Source organism: Ipomoea triloba, chromosome 4, assembly GCF_003576645.1.
Source record: "Ipomoea triloba cultivar NCNSP0323 chromosome 4, ASM357664v1".
Classification (NCBI taxonomy): domain Eukaryota; kingdom Viridiplantae; phylum Streptophyta; class Magnoliopsida; order Solanales; family Convolvulaceae; genus Ipomoea; species Ipomoea triloba.
In genome coordinates, this window is record NC_044919.1 from 17225150 (window position 1) to 17241147 (window position 15998).

A 15998-nucleotide genomic window follows, 5' to 3' on the forward strand; every position below is an offset into this window, starting at 1 on the left:
TGCATGTATAATTAAGAGATTGAGTTGGCTATTCTTGTATAATTGAAGGACTAATCTCACTAGTACGAAACACCTAATCCGTTATTGTTGTAAAGGGTTTTTACAATTGTTATACAACAGTTACAGAAAGCCTTGGACATTCCGTGATTGTTTAACAACAGTCACGGAATGTTGAGCATCCACGACAATTCTTTGAGAAGAACAGTCGCGGATTATATTTTTGGTATAAAGGTCAAATAGACCCTCAAACTATATGGCATTGTGCAATTAGGCCCTCCAACTTCAAAAAGCTCCAATTAGGCCCTCAAACTTGTTATTTTGGAACAAATAAACCCTTTAACTCATTTGTGACCTATGATTGCAAGTCAATCAAAATTCCGGCGAACCTCCGATCAAATTCTGGTAACCAAATCAAATTCTGTACAACAAGTTCCAGCAACACATTTATTAAGTAATTCCGATAGAAAGCAACTGTGAGTTAATTCCAGAAATGGTCATTCGACTATTGACTTCTACCAACTATTGATTTTGTGCTAATTTTGATCCTCCTCTATTTAATCTATGTTAAATAAGTGTTAAAATTGAGGGCAAAAATGTAAAACTAAATATTTTAACATTTCTTCTTCACTTTGTTTCCCCTCCTCCATATGTTAAATCTATCTTAAATAGTGTTAAAATATTTGATTTTACATTTTTGCCCTCAATTTTAACACATTTAACATAGATTCAACAGAAAGACCAAAATTGATATAAAATCAATAGTTAAGGGACCAACTTTGGTCAAATTAAAAGTCGATGACAAAAATTGGTAAAAGTCAATAGTCGAAGGATCATTTATGGAATTAACTCAAGCGAGTGCTGTGGATTGAAGAACACTTCATTTATTTTAATATAAAATTGCTAAGACATGCCTTTTATTTTCTCACTTAATTATGCACAATAATAATCATCTTCACGACTAGTAACGAACTTGATTGGCGTGAGTGACTGTGCACTCTTGTTCCTTAAGAGAGGTCGTGAGTTTGAATCCCCTCTTGTATTGAAAAATCAATACACCTTAAAGGTGCCTCCTACAACTTATTATTAATTACAAGTTAAGAATAACTAATTCTTTTATATATTGATTAACTTTCATATATAAACATTATATTAATTATTTACATATTTTAATTTTTATATTAGACATTAGTCTAGTCACGCAACACACATACTACTACTAGTTATAAATAATACTCCTTTTGTCCCATTTTACTTGTCTTGTTTACTATTTATTAGTCAAACCAATTCTTTCTTCTGGCTTATTTTCTGTATTAGTTTTTAATTATTTTTAAATTTATTATTTTTTATTTTTAGTACTTTTAATGTAGTTTTTTAATATTTAAATTTTATATACAAATACTAAATTTAGTGTTATGAAAAATTGAATTCAAAATAACTTTAGTCAAGCCGGACACATAAAATGAGATAGATGGAGTATATATTAGTATAAGTCAATGAAAATTTGTAAGTGTGTATTCAATTGAGAATTTTAATAATTTTAGACTTTAAAAAAAAAAGAGTTTATAAAAATCAATAAAAATCTATAAATGTTCGTGATATAAGATTTTTATTGACTCCTACAATTTACAAAGTTTACAAAAGTCTAGAAAGATTCTACAAAATTAATTCAAAATTTATTTAAAAAAATATTTTAAAAGTCTATAAATGTCATAATTAAATAATACGCTTTCATATTATTTACTTAAAAGTTAAATCCACTATCCTTTATCCATTTTCTTTCATATGTACTATTATTTTTTTAATTTTAAAGAATCACTAGTATATGATTGCTATAGGATGTGTATTGTGTTGTAAATTCGATCTTCTTTATATCAATCTTTTGGGATGATTTTGGCACAATTAATTATATGTCAAGAACAATACAAAGAAAAGCGAGAAAAAAGTAAAAGACAAGAGAAACTGGAAATGCAGGAACAACCCGAGGCCATTTCATTAGAAACTACTTTATCTACCATCTATATAATATATATAGGCCTGTTTGGTAAATAATCAGCCTATCAGCCAATTTTGGCTTATTTGACCACTATTAGTTGTTTGGTTAATAAGCTTTTTTGTAACTCCAAAATGCTAAAATTCAAAAGGCTACTCAAAGCAGTCTTTTCAATTAGCTTTTTGAGAAAAGAAATTATACCAAAAAGCTATCAGCTAACAGCTAATTTATCAAACAACTTTCTAGAATCAGCTAATATTATCAACAAATCATACCTTCTACCCCAAACAGCTAACCCAATCAGCCAACAGCCATTTACCAAACAGGGCCATAATATCTACTATACTAATAAGAGCCAAAGAGAGTTAGGCCTAAAATGGGTAGAAAAAATGGCGGTAATCAAATGGATGGTTCAGATGAATGATTTAATCAAATAGATGGTTAAGATAATTCAGATTAATATTATTGATAGATATTACCTAATTTAACCTTACTTTTATGATTTTTCGTTAAGTTTTCCGTTAAATATTCTCTTCTCTGTTAATATTCCGTTAACTTTTAAGTTATCCATTAATTTCTATAAGAAAGGTCTTAGGTTCGAACCTCATCTCAATCAAATTTGACATAATTAAGTTTTTCACTCTATTTTACTCTTATTAAATTAAATAAATTAGTAGCTACAACAAAAAATGATACATATGTATTTCTTTAATTTAGAATTATGTGTCTACAATACCTTTATTTGAAAAAATTATTCATTATCAAAAAATTAAATTAAATAAGAGAATACCTTTAGTTATATTGTCTTTATTTTCTCTCATGCAAAGATTCTTTACATTCAAATTTATCAACTGATAGTCATTACATTGTCCATTATCTTATTTTTACAATATCTTGTGTACAAAATAATGTTATATATTTATTTACCAAAAATTTTATTAATACTATGAAATTTTTTTAAATAATTTGAAGCTAATTATATTAACTACTTAGGGATTGGTTGACAAAGAGGTAGAGTACTCAAATAGCCCAACAAATTGAAGCGGAATCACTCTATTTTACTCTTATTGAATTAAATAAATTAGTAGTTACACAAAAAAATGATACATATGTATTTCTTTAATACCATGAAAAAAAAAAAAAGAAGAATAGTTTGAAACCAATCATATTAACTACTTGGGGGATTTGTTGACAATGAAAGTAATCAAATAACCTATTACCTAGCAAATTGAAGCAATAAATTACATTTTAATATCTTTGGAATGCATAATATTTTAAGTTTTCTACATTTTAATATCTTTGGAATGCATAATATTTTAAGTTTTCAAATTTTTATTAATTTATTTAATCATAATATTTTAAGTTTTCAAATTTTTATTAATTTATTTAATCTTTTTATTTTAAGTTTTCAAATTTTTATTAATTTATTTAATCTTTTTTCTTAAACTAGGGATTTCTTTATCCACAATAACTCATTCAACAATAATGGTTGAGCCAAATGAACCCCAAGCAGAGCACCTAAAGGAAAGTCCATAGCCAAATGAACCCCAAGCAGAGCACCTAAAGGAAAGTCCATAGCTCAATGAACCCCAAGCAGAGCACCTAAAGGAAAGTCCATAGCTCATATATCATAATCTTATTGCATGACGTTAAAGTCCATAGCTCATATATCATAATCTTATTGCATGACGTTGTCATCTATGCTACCAACAATAACCAAATTGCAAATAACACACTACCAACAAAAATGAAGAGAACAAATAGTAAAGATGAAGACAATGACAATGTTACTCAAAAGAGAATTAAGAACACTTTTAAAAAATTCAAATTAAAAGTAGTATTTATTTAGACTATCATTTTTAGACCAAATATTTAGACTATCGATTTTACAAGGTTGCAAACATTTATTTTAGTAATAATTATAATGAATTTTCTATATTATCTTGCATTCATATACTTTGATTTAGATATTTAAATAAAAAAAATCGACATTCAATTACTCATGTATAAACTTCTCCTATATAATCTTGCATTGATATACTTTCAAATATTTATTTAAATATAAACATTGGGCATTAACCTATCCGCGCAATGCGCGTATATAATAATAATATAATAAGAGCCAAAGAGAGTTAGACCTAAAATGGGTAGAAAAAATAGCGGTCAAATTATTTAATCAAATGGATGGTTCTGATGAATTATTTAATCAAATAGATGGTTAAGATAATTCAGATTAGTATTATTAATAGAGATTATCTAATTTAACCTTATTTTTATAATTATCCGTTAAGTTTTTCGTTAAATATATTCTTCTCCGTTAACATTCCGTTAACTTTTAACTTACCCATTAATTTCTATAAAAAAGGTCTTAGGTTCGAACCTCATCTCAATCAAATTTGACATAATTAAGTTTCTTACTCTATTTTACTCTTATTAAATTAAATAAACATTGGGCATTAACCGATTCGCGCAATGCGCGTGTAAAACTAGTAATTTTAATAAGAGCCAATAATATTAGGGTTCTAACGGGAAGAAAAAAAATGTTGGTGTAATTATTTACTTAAACGATGGTGAAGAAAAAAATGTTGGTGTAATTATTACTTAAACGAATGGTTCATATTATTTTGATTTTAGTAATCTTTTATGATTTTCCTTCTTTACCCTCTATTATATTATTTTCTTCCATTAAATAACCTCGCATTCTGTTAACTTTTAACTTTAGTAACGGAATATTCCGTTAACTTTTAACTTACACGTTAGTTTCTATAAGAAAAGTCGTAGGTTCGAATCTCATCCTAATCAAACTTGATATAATTCTTAAACATATATTAGAGTATAAGAATATGTTAGAGTATATTATTGAAAATTAAGTACCCATTCAATTACTCTTATAGTCTTATTAAATTAAATAAATTATGCATTTCTTTAATTTAGATGTTTAATTAGCCTTTATTTAAAAAAAATTCATTATTAAAAAAATTTAAAAAGAGATATAATTTAATTAGTTATATTGTCTTTATTTTCTATAATAAAAATTATTCATTATCAAAAAATTAAAAAAGAGATATAATTTCATTAGTTATATAGTCTTTATTTTATACAATAAAAATTATTCATTATCAAAATATTTAAAAAGAGATATAATTTCATTACTTATATTGTCTTTATTTTCTACAATGCAAAAATTCATTACCTTCAAATTCATTAATAAATTATATTCAGTATATTATTCATTGCTTTCTTTTTACACTATTTTGTAATTAAATATTTTGTATCAATGTTATAATACAAAATAATTTTATATATTTATTTAACAAGTATTCTGAAAAATATTTAAAAAAAATTGAAACCAATCATATTAACTACTTAGGGAGGATTTATTGACAAAGAAGGCATTCAAATAGCCAAATAAATTGAAGCGAAAAACTACCTCGTAATATTTTTTGGACTACATCACAATTGTTCACTTTAAAGGTAAATTGTATTTCTTTATTAATATAATTTAAAATGTATAAAATTTTATTACCAAAAGTAGTATTTATTTATACTATCATTTTTAGACTAATTATTTTGACACAAAATTGCAAACATTTATTTTAGTGACAATTATAATCAATCTCTCATATATTATATTGCACTCATATACTTTGAATTGCCGATTTAAATAAACAAATTCAACATTTAATTATATATGCATGAACATCTCTTATATAATCTTATATTAATATACTTTGAATTACTTATTTAAAAACAAATATAAGGCATTGTCCTATTCACACGCGTGAAAAAACTAGTTTATGTATACAGGAATAACCGTACACAAATAACATTAAAGTATGAGAAAATTGGATAATGGCCATATATACAATAAATATTTATAACCTATTGAATTTATTTAGTAGTTGAAAAAATATTTCTCCCAATAACTTATAATATTACTTTATATTTATATAATAATTTAGATTATATTACTCGTTGTCAAAAAAAAAATACTAATAATTTAGATTACTGCTAAATTATATTTATATAATATTTACAAATAAAATTTTTAAAATCGTTTTACTCTTATCTCGATTTTAATTTTATCATAAATGCACACCTTTCCCTCAGAGTTATTATTAATGAATTTAACAATAACAACCAAGGTTGCAAAAATCACGCCGACGACGAAGGCCGGAATCAGCCCCCTCTCCCTTTTTTTCACCAAGAAGAGGAAAGCAAGCGATGAGAGAGATGAAGGCGGCGTCTTTCATGGTCCCCGGACGATCGAGAGGAGATGAATTTCATATATGGTTACCTCAAAGCGATAGATGGCGATGGTTAGAGCCTCTGATCTAACTTAGAGGTCGCCGGTCTGGACTCACTGGAGGCTGGCAGTCGGCGATGGATGGTTGGCGGTCATCGATGAATGGCGATGGTTGCAGGCGATGGCAGCTGTGGAGGAAGTAGATTAGCGGAGGATTTCAGATCTGGTTTCTTAGGAAACAGATTAGTGGTGGTAATTAAATTAAAATTTTAAAAATAAAAAAAAAAATTAAATCCGCCTAAGGAGCGCCTAGCGATTTTTTTGACATTGATAAAAATTATTATTTTTAAATTAAATTATTATAATATTGTATCTAAAATATAAAATCTAAAAATCTGAAATACTTGAAAACTATATAAATAAATAAATTCATGTGCTAATAAGCCATTTTACATATTACTAGCTAAGTAAATGAATTTATTATTAAAAAATATTTAAATTAAAAGTGTAATCTTTCTAAAAAGCACCATTTCATCAAATATTTTTATGTACTAAAATTGAACGCATATTGTTTTCGAAAAATAAAAATAAAAAATTGAATGCATATCATATGACACCGGTTCTCATTCTTCAATGATAGATGCTGATGTCTCTAAAGTGAAATCCATCACGGCAAGAACTAGATGCAGAATAGCACGTATACCTAATTTTCAATTTAAGGAAATATCTATATATGGAAATCATCATTCAATAAATATTCTATCATTTTTAGATATTGATCATTCTATTATATCATCGCATTCTCAATATATTATTATTTTCTATATATCTACACAATTTCAATTATTATTTTTCCTAGTTTAATTTTCCTATGACATGGAGAAGAGAGATAGAGGAAAGAGACGCCACTTGAGGAGGTGACGCTGCTTGAGGAGCATCGCCACTTGAGGAGATGACGCTGCTCGAGGAGGTGACGCCACTCACCGCTCAATGAGGTGATGTTGCTCGAGGAGGTGACACTATTCGAGGTGGTGATGCTGTTCGAGGTGGTGATGCTGCTCGAGGAGGTGACGCCACTTGAGGAGGTGACGCCCGCTTGATGAGGTGACGCTGCTTGAGGAGCAGCGCCACTTGATTAGGTGACGCTGCTTGAGGAGTAGTGCCACTTGAAAAGGGCGGATGCACTAGATGAGGTGACGCCCGCTTGATGAGGTGACGCTGCTTGAGGAGCAGCGCCACTTGATGAGGTGACGCTGCTTGAGGAGCAGCGCCACTTGATGAGTTGACGCTGCTTGAGGAGCAGCTCCTCTTGATGAGGTGACGCAGCTTGAGGAGCAGCGCCACTTGAGGAGGTGACGCTGCTCGAGGAGAAAGCGCCATTGCTTGGAAGTCCACGGCTTGGATGGGAGTAGTATTCACTTGATAACGCCACTGCTTGTAAGTCCACTGCTTGGATGGGAGCAGCGTTCACTGGGTAGCGCCACTGCTTACAAGAGGTGAACGCACAAGTGAAGGAGGCGGACGCACTTGAGGAGGAAGCGCCCGTGGTTGTTGTTGAGTTGGCTACGGAGATCACCCTTGCGGCGATCTCCCACGCGGTTACTGTTGAGCTGTTTACGAAGATAACCCGAGGGGTGACCATTGAGCTGCCCACGAAGATCACTCGAGGGGTGACCATTGTTCACTCGATGAGAACCATGAGCACTGCTGGATCCGGGATAACCATTGTTCACTCGATAAGCGAGAGCTGCTGGATCCGGGATGACCATTGTTCACTCGATGAGAACCATGAGAGCAGGGCTGGATTCGGATTGCACCATCGATAGTGATGAGATGAGCTGGGTGTTTTGTGATTTGTGAAAAGTGTGGCTTGACGAGCAGGAGGCGAACGCCACTTGACGAGCAAGACACTGCTTGAAGAAGGCGATGCCATAGAGGTGTTTGTGATGTGTGAAGTTTGCCTGAGATATGATCTCGGCTCTCAATGAAAGCACCAATGACGGTAATAATGTGTTACCGGTATATTATGTAATTGAGTATCTGAATACAATGTTGAGCGTAGTGCTCAGTGTACAAATGAGTTGAGTGTTGTTTTGTCTAAGTTCCAGTGTCGTGAGAAGTGTCCCCTTTCTACAAGTGTTGTGAGCCTTTTTATCTCCTCCAGCTCAGTAACGGAGCGTTAATGCCAAGGGCTGAGGAGCCGTTGAGCATTAATGCCTTGAGCTGAACGTTGGGTGTCAATGCTGAGGAGTTGAACGTTGGACATCAATGTTGAGGGGCTGAACGTTGGGCATCAATGCTGATGAGTTGAACCGTTGAGCATTGATGCTGAGGAGTGAGGTGTCTTGGGTAGTTTGAACGACAACTGTTTTGCTTTTGGATCCTGCCAGTGGTTCCGGGTCGGATGCCCAATTATCCTGTCACATTACTTATAATAGAAATTGTAATACTTTTAATGAAAATATAATAATTTATACCAAAATGTAAAATTATTACGTTTTTTCCTAAAAAATAACAAACACTTTATTAATTATTAGTATGACATTTTTCTATTTAAGTATAACATTTCTATATTAACTTAATCTGTCAAACAAATTCTCACACAAGCATGATCCTAAAAGATCCCAAAATAGAAACCAAGTTTTATTAAGGCACGTTTGTTTTGCTGCGCCGCTGTTCACAAAAATTTAAACCAGTTGTTGCAACTTTCTTGAGTAGTCCTTTTCTCAGTTTTCTCCAATTGTGCGTATACACGGATAGGAACCTCATCACTGTCCTCACACGCAAGTCACAATGCATATAAAACCTCCACGCATCCCAACAAGACAGATAAGATCCACAAGGACCACAACTCGATTTTTTTTTTTTTGGTTGCATATAAAACCCCACGCATCCCAACAAGTCTGATATAAAATCCACAATTCTAAGAAAATTAAACTTCCAGAAATCCAACTTTTTATTATGGCTTTCTCAAGAAGCACTAAACCAGTTGGTACGCAATTTTATAGTTTTCCTTTATTCTTCTTCTTATTATTTTTATTGCATGTGTTTGGTGTTTGGGTTATACTCAAGGATGGGAATGGAATGCAGGAAAGGGAATGGAAAATGGTTCTGAGACAACCCCTTTGGAAAAGCATGCCATGTTCTTTGATACCAATCATGATGGCATCATTTATCCTTGGGAAACATATCAAGGTTGTTTTCACTTTCATCCACATACATTCCTTTCATTATATTTTATCTTTAATTTTCTCTTACAACATCTATCTCTGTTGACGAATAGGTGGTTCATTCTAAATATATATATTGTAAAACAATAATCTTCCCTATAATAATTTGTGTAATGGAAGCATGTGCGGGTGACGCGAAGATTCGAATTTCGAACCAAAAACTTTAGGCATGAGAACTATATCAAATTGAAGCATGTGTTCCATCTCAAATAAAAGACTAAGCACATATTTGGATTATTGTACATTTATGTTTATATATTATATATATATATGCTCATCATGTGTGTGTAACGTAAAATTGTGTACATTCATGGATGTTGGTTCGCAAGGTCTTCACAAAAGGATGGGTTCTCATTTGATCATATATATATATATATATATATATATATATATATAATCGTTAGAACTACTATATCAATGGTTTGAATTTCCACAAGTCCTCACCTGATTATGAATATATATATATATATATATATATATATATTGTTGGAACACTCATAATTCTTTACAAAGTATGTAATATCTATGTAATATCTGTTCTATAAGAATATTTATATTTAATAATTCAAGTTTTTTTTTTCTCACTTAATTATATAGGGTTTCGGAAAATTGGAAGTGGAGTTCTCCTCTCAGTTGGTGCTTCCATTTTCATTCATCTTTTACTCAGTTCTAAAACCCGACCAGTAAGTGTATCGCTCTAGCTCATTTTCAGGGGAGTATTTGACAAAATATTTACAAGCCATAATAATTTCAATGACATGCATGGATGCAGGGAAAATGGCCTTCTCCTCTCTTACCCATTGTGGTTGAAAACATCAAACTTGGCAAGCACGGTAGTGATACTGGTGCATATGATAGCGAGGGAAGGTGCGTTTTCTTCAAGTCAATCCTAGTTAAATTTTAAATTATAACTTCTATTACTAGCAAAATGCTCTAATCAGCATGATTTTTGCTTGTGAAATTGTGAATGATAGGTTTGTTCCATCAAAATTTGAAGAAATTTTTAAAAAACATGCACGAACTAATCCCAATGCCTTAACCTCTGGGGAAGTGGATGAATTGCTTCGGGATAACAGGGAGCCCAACGACTACTCTGGATGGTACGTAAACATTTCACTTGCGACATCCCTATATGAAAAGTATTACAAATTCACAAATATAAAATAGTAATTTTAATTTATTTTTGAAAGCATACGTACAGCTATTTGTCTGCGAACAGAAAAGTGGATTGTAACATGTAAATCTATAACCTAAAATAAAATTAACTCTATGATTTAATTATTATATGTTTACTAATACTTTTAAGTTAAAAAGATGAATACTTAATTTATTCTATTTTTTAAATGTTTTAAAAGAAGTTTAAATGGGGTGAGGCTTCCTCATCCCTAAATAGTTCCCGCGGGGATGGGGATGTGGATAGTGATATGATGAGGGAGAAAGTTGGGAAGCGAGGGTGTGGTATGGCTTCCTCCGTCCTCCTCGTCCCATTGATAATCTTACTTGATAGTGCATCAAATAATAACTAATAGTACAGACAAGAGCTACCAATAGTTTATATATTTAAAATTGTTGCACGGTAACACATATCATTATTATATATCAATGTACCTCTTAGTGCATGTAAAGTTCAATGCATTTTTTTAAGATCTACAATTCATTCTTAGTTATCAAATGATGCACTCTGAAACTTATTTAATTTTAGTACACAACAAAAGTTTGTAATAATTATGAAATGACATCATTTTTTTTCTTATTTCCCTATTTTTTATTTGTTGATCAACCCAGATGAACGGATTAGATCATTCCATATATTGTACGGAGAGAATTTTTCAATATATCCAGTTTCCAATATATTATTTGCTTATCCGTTTTTAGTCATTTAGTTATTATCAAATTGACAATTTTCTCCTTACGTCCTTATCTCCATCTCAAAACCGTTAAAATGAAGAGTAAAAATAAAATTTCAACGCTGCTTCCACCATTCTAATAACATTAGCATACGGATCATCAATAGGCTCTTCATAGAAGTTTTGCAGTGCCTATGTTTATATAACGAAAGAAGTAGGGATTAAAGGTGGATACGCAAATAATTTAGAGATAGAGTCTACTATTGATATATAGTCAAGGAGAAAAAGTGTCATTTCTTAACTCTTTAAACAAAATGTTGTCAGCACATTTAATTTATATTTAATTTTGTTTTTGTTCTAAATTTATAGGTGTTAATTCACTTTTAGTCTTTTTTATTAGAACATCTACCTTTGGTCCTAATATTATTGTGGCATGACCATTTTTGGTCATCCGTCAACAAAATCGATGATATGACGTTAAATATAGGGCATTTTTTTTTACAAAGTCGGTTGATCCATTATATTTTTGTGGAAAATACTACATGAACTCTTATTCCTTACTCTCAACTTTTACTCCCTCTCACAAATTCTTGATATAGACACTTTTCCTAGGACTCACATGAAAAAAATATTCAATCCTTGTTTACCATAACATGGAGTAAAAGTGAGAGAATAGAATTTGGGAGAACATATAGTAGAATTCTATTTTTATTTTTACATTTTTAAAAAAATTCTTAATTGAAAATCGAAATGCCTTTGTATTTAAAGAAATTTAAACGATTTTATTGATAAAGGACAAAAAATGACCATGTCACAATAATAGTAGGATCAAATGAGATGTTCTAAAAAAAGGCTAAAAATAGAATGACACCTATAAATTTAGGACAAAAATGAAATTAATTCTTAATTTTGAGCTTTTATTTTTTTTTAGGACAAAAATGAAATTAATTCTTAATTTTGAGGTTTTGTTAATTAGTAATGAAATAGAGAAAATTTGCAGGATTGGTGCCATAGGTGAGTGGAAGATACTTTATTTTCTTGCCAAAGACGATCAAGGAATGCTCCCCAAAGAAAGAGTGAAAGCTGTTTATGATGGAAGCTTGTTTGAACAATTGGCGGAGGAACACGCTTCAAAGCTAAAAGGGTAATTAACCCCCTTCACGTTTTTCAGAAAGTAGGCTACCAAAAGTCAAAGGAGTCCCTGCAATGATTGGTGATTATTTGTAAAAGCTTTTATATAAATTCAAATTAAAGCATATTTATGTCATTATTTATGTACATGTACTAAGACTCTTTAAAGTTTAAATAATTATATAATAATGATCAGTGTTTGATTAAATACTTTTACACTCTATTCTTGAATTTCAATTCAATTTCAATTATTATGTTTGTTTATTTATTTATTTTTTTGTTACTCCATCTATCAATATATCATATCCAAATCATTTAATAACTACGAAGAATAAAAGTTATCAATCTTCTTATGATACTTTTAAACATTGGAATAAAATAAGGAAAAAAATATAAAAGTTTCAACCTCCATGTATTAAATGTTGGATTTGTCAATTATATTATTAATGGAGTCCTACAAAAGGGAACTTGATTGAATTGGGGGGAATCGTATGTATTATTGCAGATCAATTAACTGGAGAATTCGAGACTAAATTACATTCAAAACTTGTCATAATAGAGGAGTATTCATAGGGGTACTGCAGAACATGTTTGAGCCATTCTAATAGAAAAATAAGATTTCATGAGAATTTGATTCATTCAACACGTACACAAAATGGACATTCCACTTTTCTATGTTTGGTATGTAACTATGTTGAGTGAAGATATTCTATGGTGAATACTTTTCCAAAAAGTTTTCTTTTGGTTCAAAATGATCAGATGTAGCTAGAATCCTAATAGGTGATTTATGAGATTCGTGGGGAACATCTACTTTGGATTTGAAAGAGAAAGTTTACAAATATATTTATTTTGATTCAAATAAACAAATGCACTAGAGTACTGATGTATATCATGTACCTGAATTTATATTTTGGAATGTTCAATTATTATGAAAAAAAATTCATTTATAGATATTGTTAGGGGAGCAATACCATTCTAGTCTAGTCTACCTTTTGATCCACAATAATGATCAGGATCCAAAGAGTGCACATTTATATATATATATATATATATATATATNAATAATGATCAGGATCCAAAGAGTGCACATTTATATATATATATATATATATATATATATATATATATATATATAAACAAGAGTGCGCATTCCAAAGAGTTTAATATTTGAAAAATGAGGAGAAAGAAAAATCTCCTAAATTAATCTTTCAAAAAATTTGAGGAGAGAGATGAATCACTAATGTTACTTTTTTTTTTTGAAAAGAATCACTAATGTTACTTTACTAAGACTTAAACGTAAAATAAAATGGAGTTAAAATCACAAATTAAAGACAAAAAAAGTTAGAAGAGTACGTCAATTCAATCTCAGGTTCACTTTTCGGCTCCCATACGGAGTGTATAATACTTACGTGATGCATATAAAGTATAGGATGGTTATGTCGTTATGATGCATAATTCACCAAATTCATATGGAATTTGAATTGTTGGTTTTCACAGTGCAAAAGCACACTGTTACGCGTATATGCGTGTATATATATATATATATATACATATATATTGATGAATAAATACTACCCGCCAATGACCTTGTGGTCTAGTGGCATCTGGTTGCACCCCATGTTAGAGGGGCAGGTTTGAGCCTCAGTGGAGGCAATGTTGACTTTTTGTGCTTCAAAAAAAAAAAAATACTACCCAAACCTACCACGCGTCAACCCTGGGGCCAAATACCTCCGATGTTGACTTTTTGTGCTTCAAAAAAAAAAAAATACTACCCAAACCTACCACGCGTCAACCCTGGGGCCAAATACCTCCGATGTTGACTTTTTGTGCTTCAAAAAAAAAAAAATACTACCAAAACCTACCACGCGTCAACCCTGGAGCGGAAATAAGGGGCCAAATACCTCCGAGCTACACTTTGATCCATTACTTGGCATACCCCCAGCAAATTATACTGTGCAACACTGTGCACATAGCAATGTGCACCACGTACCTAAACGACATCGTTTTGAGCATTGTAAACTAATCGTCCGTTTTTTTTGGAAATCACGTTCCCCGTTTCAGCCGGTCTCTGTATTTATGTTAATATTCTAGCTACACTTTGATCCATTACTTGGCATACCCCCGGCAAATTATACTGTGCACCACGGTGCACATAGCAATGTGCATCACGTACCTAAACGACGTCGTTTTGAGCATTGTAAACTAATCGTCCATTTTTTTTGGAAATCACGTTCCCCGTTTCAGCCGGTCTCTGTATTTATGTTAATATTCTAGCTACACTTTGATCCATTACTTGGCATACCCCGGGCAAATTATACTGTGCACCACGGTGCACATAGCAATGTGCACCACGTACCTAAACGACGTCGTTTTGAGCATTGTAAACTAATCGTCCATTTTTTTTGGAAATCACGTTCCCCGTTTCAGCCGGTCTTTATATTTATGTTAATATTCTGTGTATTCCAGGCAATCATTCTGTTATTTATGTTAATATTCTGTGTATTCCAGGCAATCATTCTGTGTATTCTATTAATATTCTGTGTATTCCAGGCAATCATTCTGTGTATTCTAGGCAACCATTCTGTGTATTATAGGCAACCGTTATGTGTATTCATGTTAGTAACACGTGTTGTGATTTCATGTTAGTAACACATGTTGTGATGTGTTTGTGCATTCGAATGTTTAGGATGATGAGTTCTGTGTATTTTGTGTAAATATTATGTGTATTCATGTTATTAACACAAGTTGTGATGTGTTTGTGCATTCGAATGTTTAGGATGATGAGTTCTGTGTATTTTGTGTAAATATTACGTGTATTCATGTTATTAACACAAGTTGTGATGTGTTTGTGCATTCGAATGTTTAGGATGATGAGTTCTGTGTATTTTGTGTAAATATTATGTGTATTCATGTTATTAACACAAGTTGTGATGTGTTTGTGCATTCGAATGTTAGGAGGATGAGTTCTGTGTATTTTGCGTCAATATTCTGTGTATTATGGGCAAACATTATGTGTATTCTAGGCAAACGTTCTGTGTATTCTATATAATAATTATGTGTATTATAGATAATGAATTCCCTGGAGTCATTCGCGTCCACTAACATTTGTGTATTTTGCGTCAATATTTTGTGTATTCTGGGCAAACATTCTGTGTATTCTAGGCAAACGTTCTGTGTATTATAGATAATGATTATGTGTATTATAGATAATGAATTCCCTGGAGTCATTCGCGTCCACTAACATCTGTGTATTTTGCGTCAATATTCTGTGTATTATGGGCAAACCTTCTGTGTATTCTAGGCAAACGTTCTGTGTATTCTATATAATGATTATGTGTATTATAGATAATGAATTCCCTGAGTCATTCGCGTCCGCGTCTACTAACACCGAAACGACGTCGTTTTACGTACGTAGTGCACATTGCTATGTGCACCGTGGTGCAGGGTATAACGATTGCATACCCCCTATAATCTTATCGGGTTTACTGATTCGGGCTACCCGGGTCCTATTAGTACACAACCTTGTAATAACTTTATCCTTTATTCAATATATA

The 15998-nt window shown here is 31.4% G+C and overlaps 1 protein-coding gene across 1 annotated transcript; it reads left to right on the forward strand.

Annotated features, from left to right (window-relative positions):
* Positions 1-9064: 9064 nt before the first annotated feature.
* Positions 9065-12660, forward strand: LOC116017869 (probable peroxygenase 5). The gene is made up of 6 exons (XM_031258522.1): positions 9065-9228; positions 9327-9431; positions 10064-10149; positions 10239-10333; positions 10441-10566; positions 12314-12660. The coding sequence occupies exons 1-6, from the start codon at positions 9198-9200 to the stop codon at positions 12459-12461; spliced, it is 591 nt and encodes a 196-aa protein (XP_031114382.1). The 5' UTR covers positions 9065-9197; the 3' UTR covers positions 12462-12660.
* The last annotated feature ends 3338 nt before the right edge of the window (positions 12661-15998 follow it).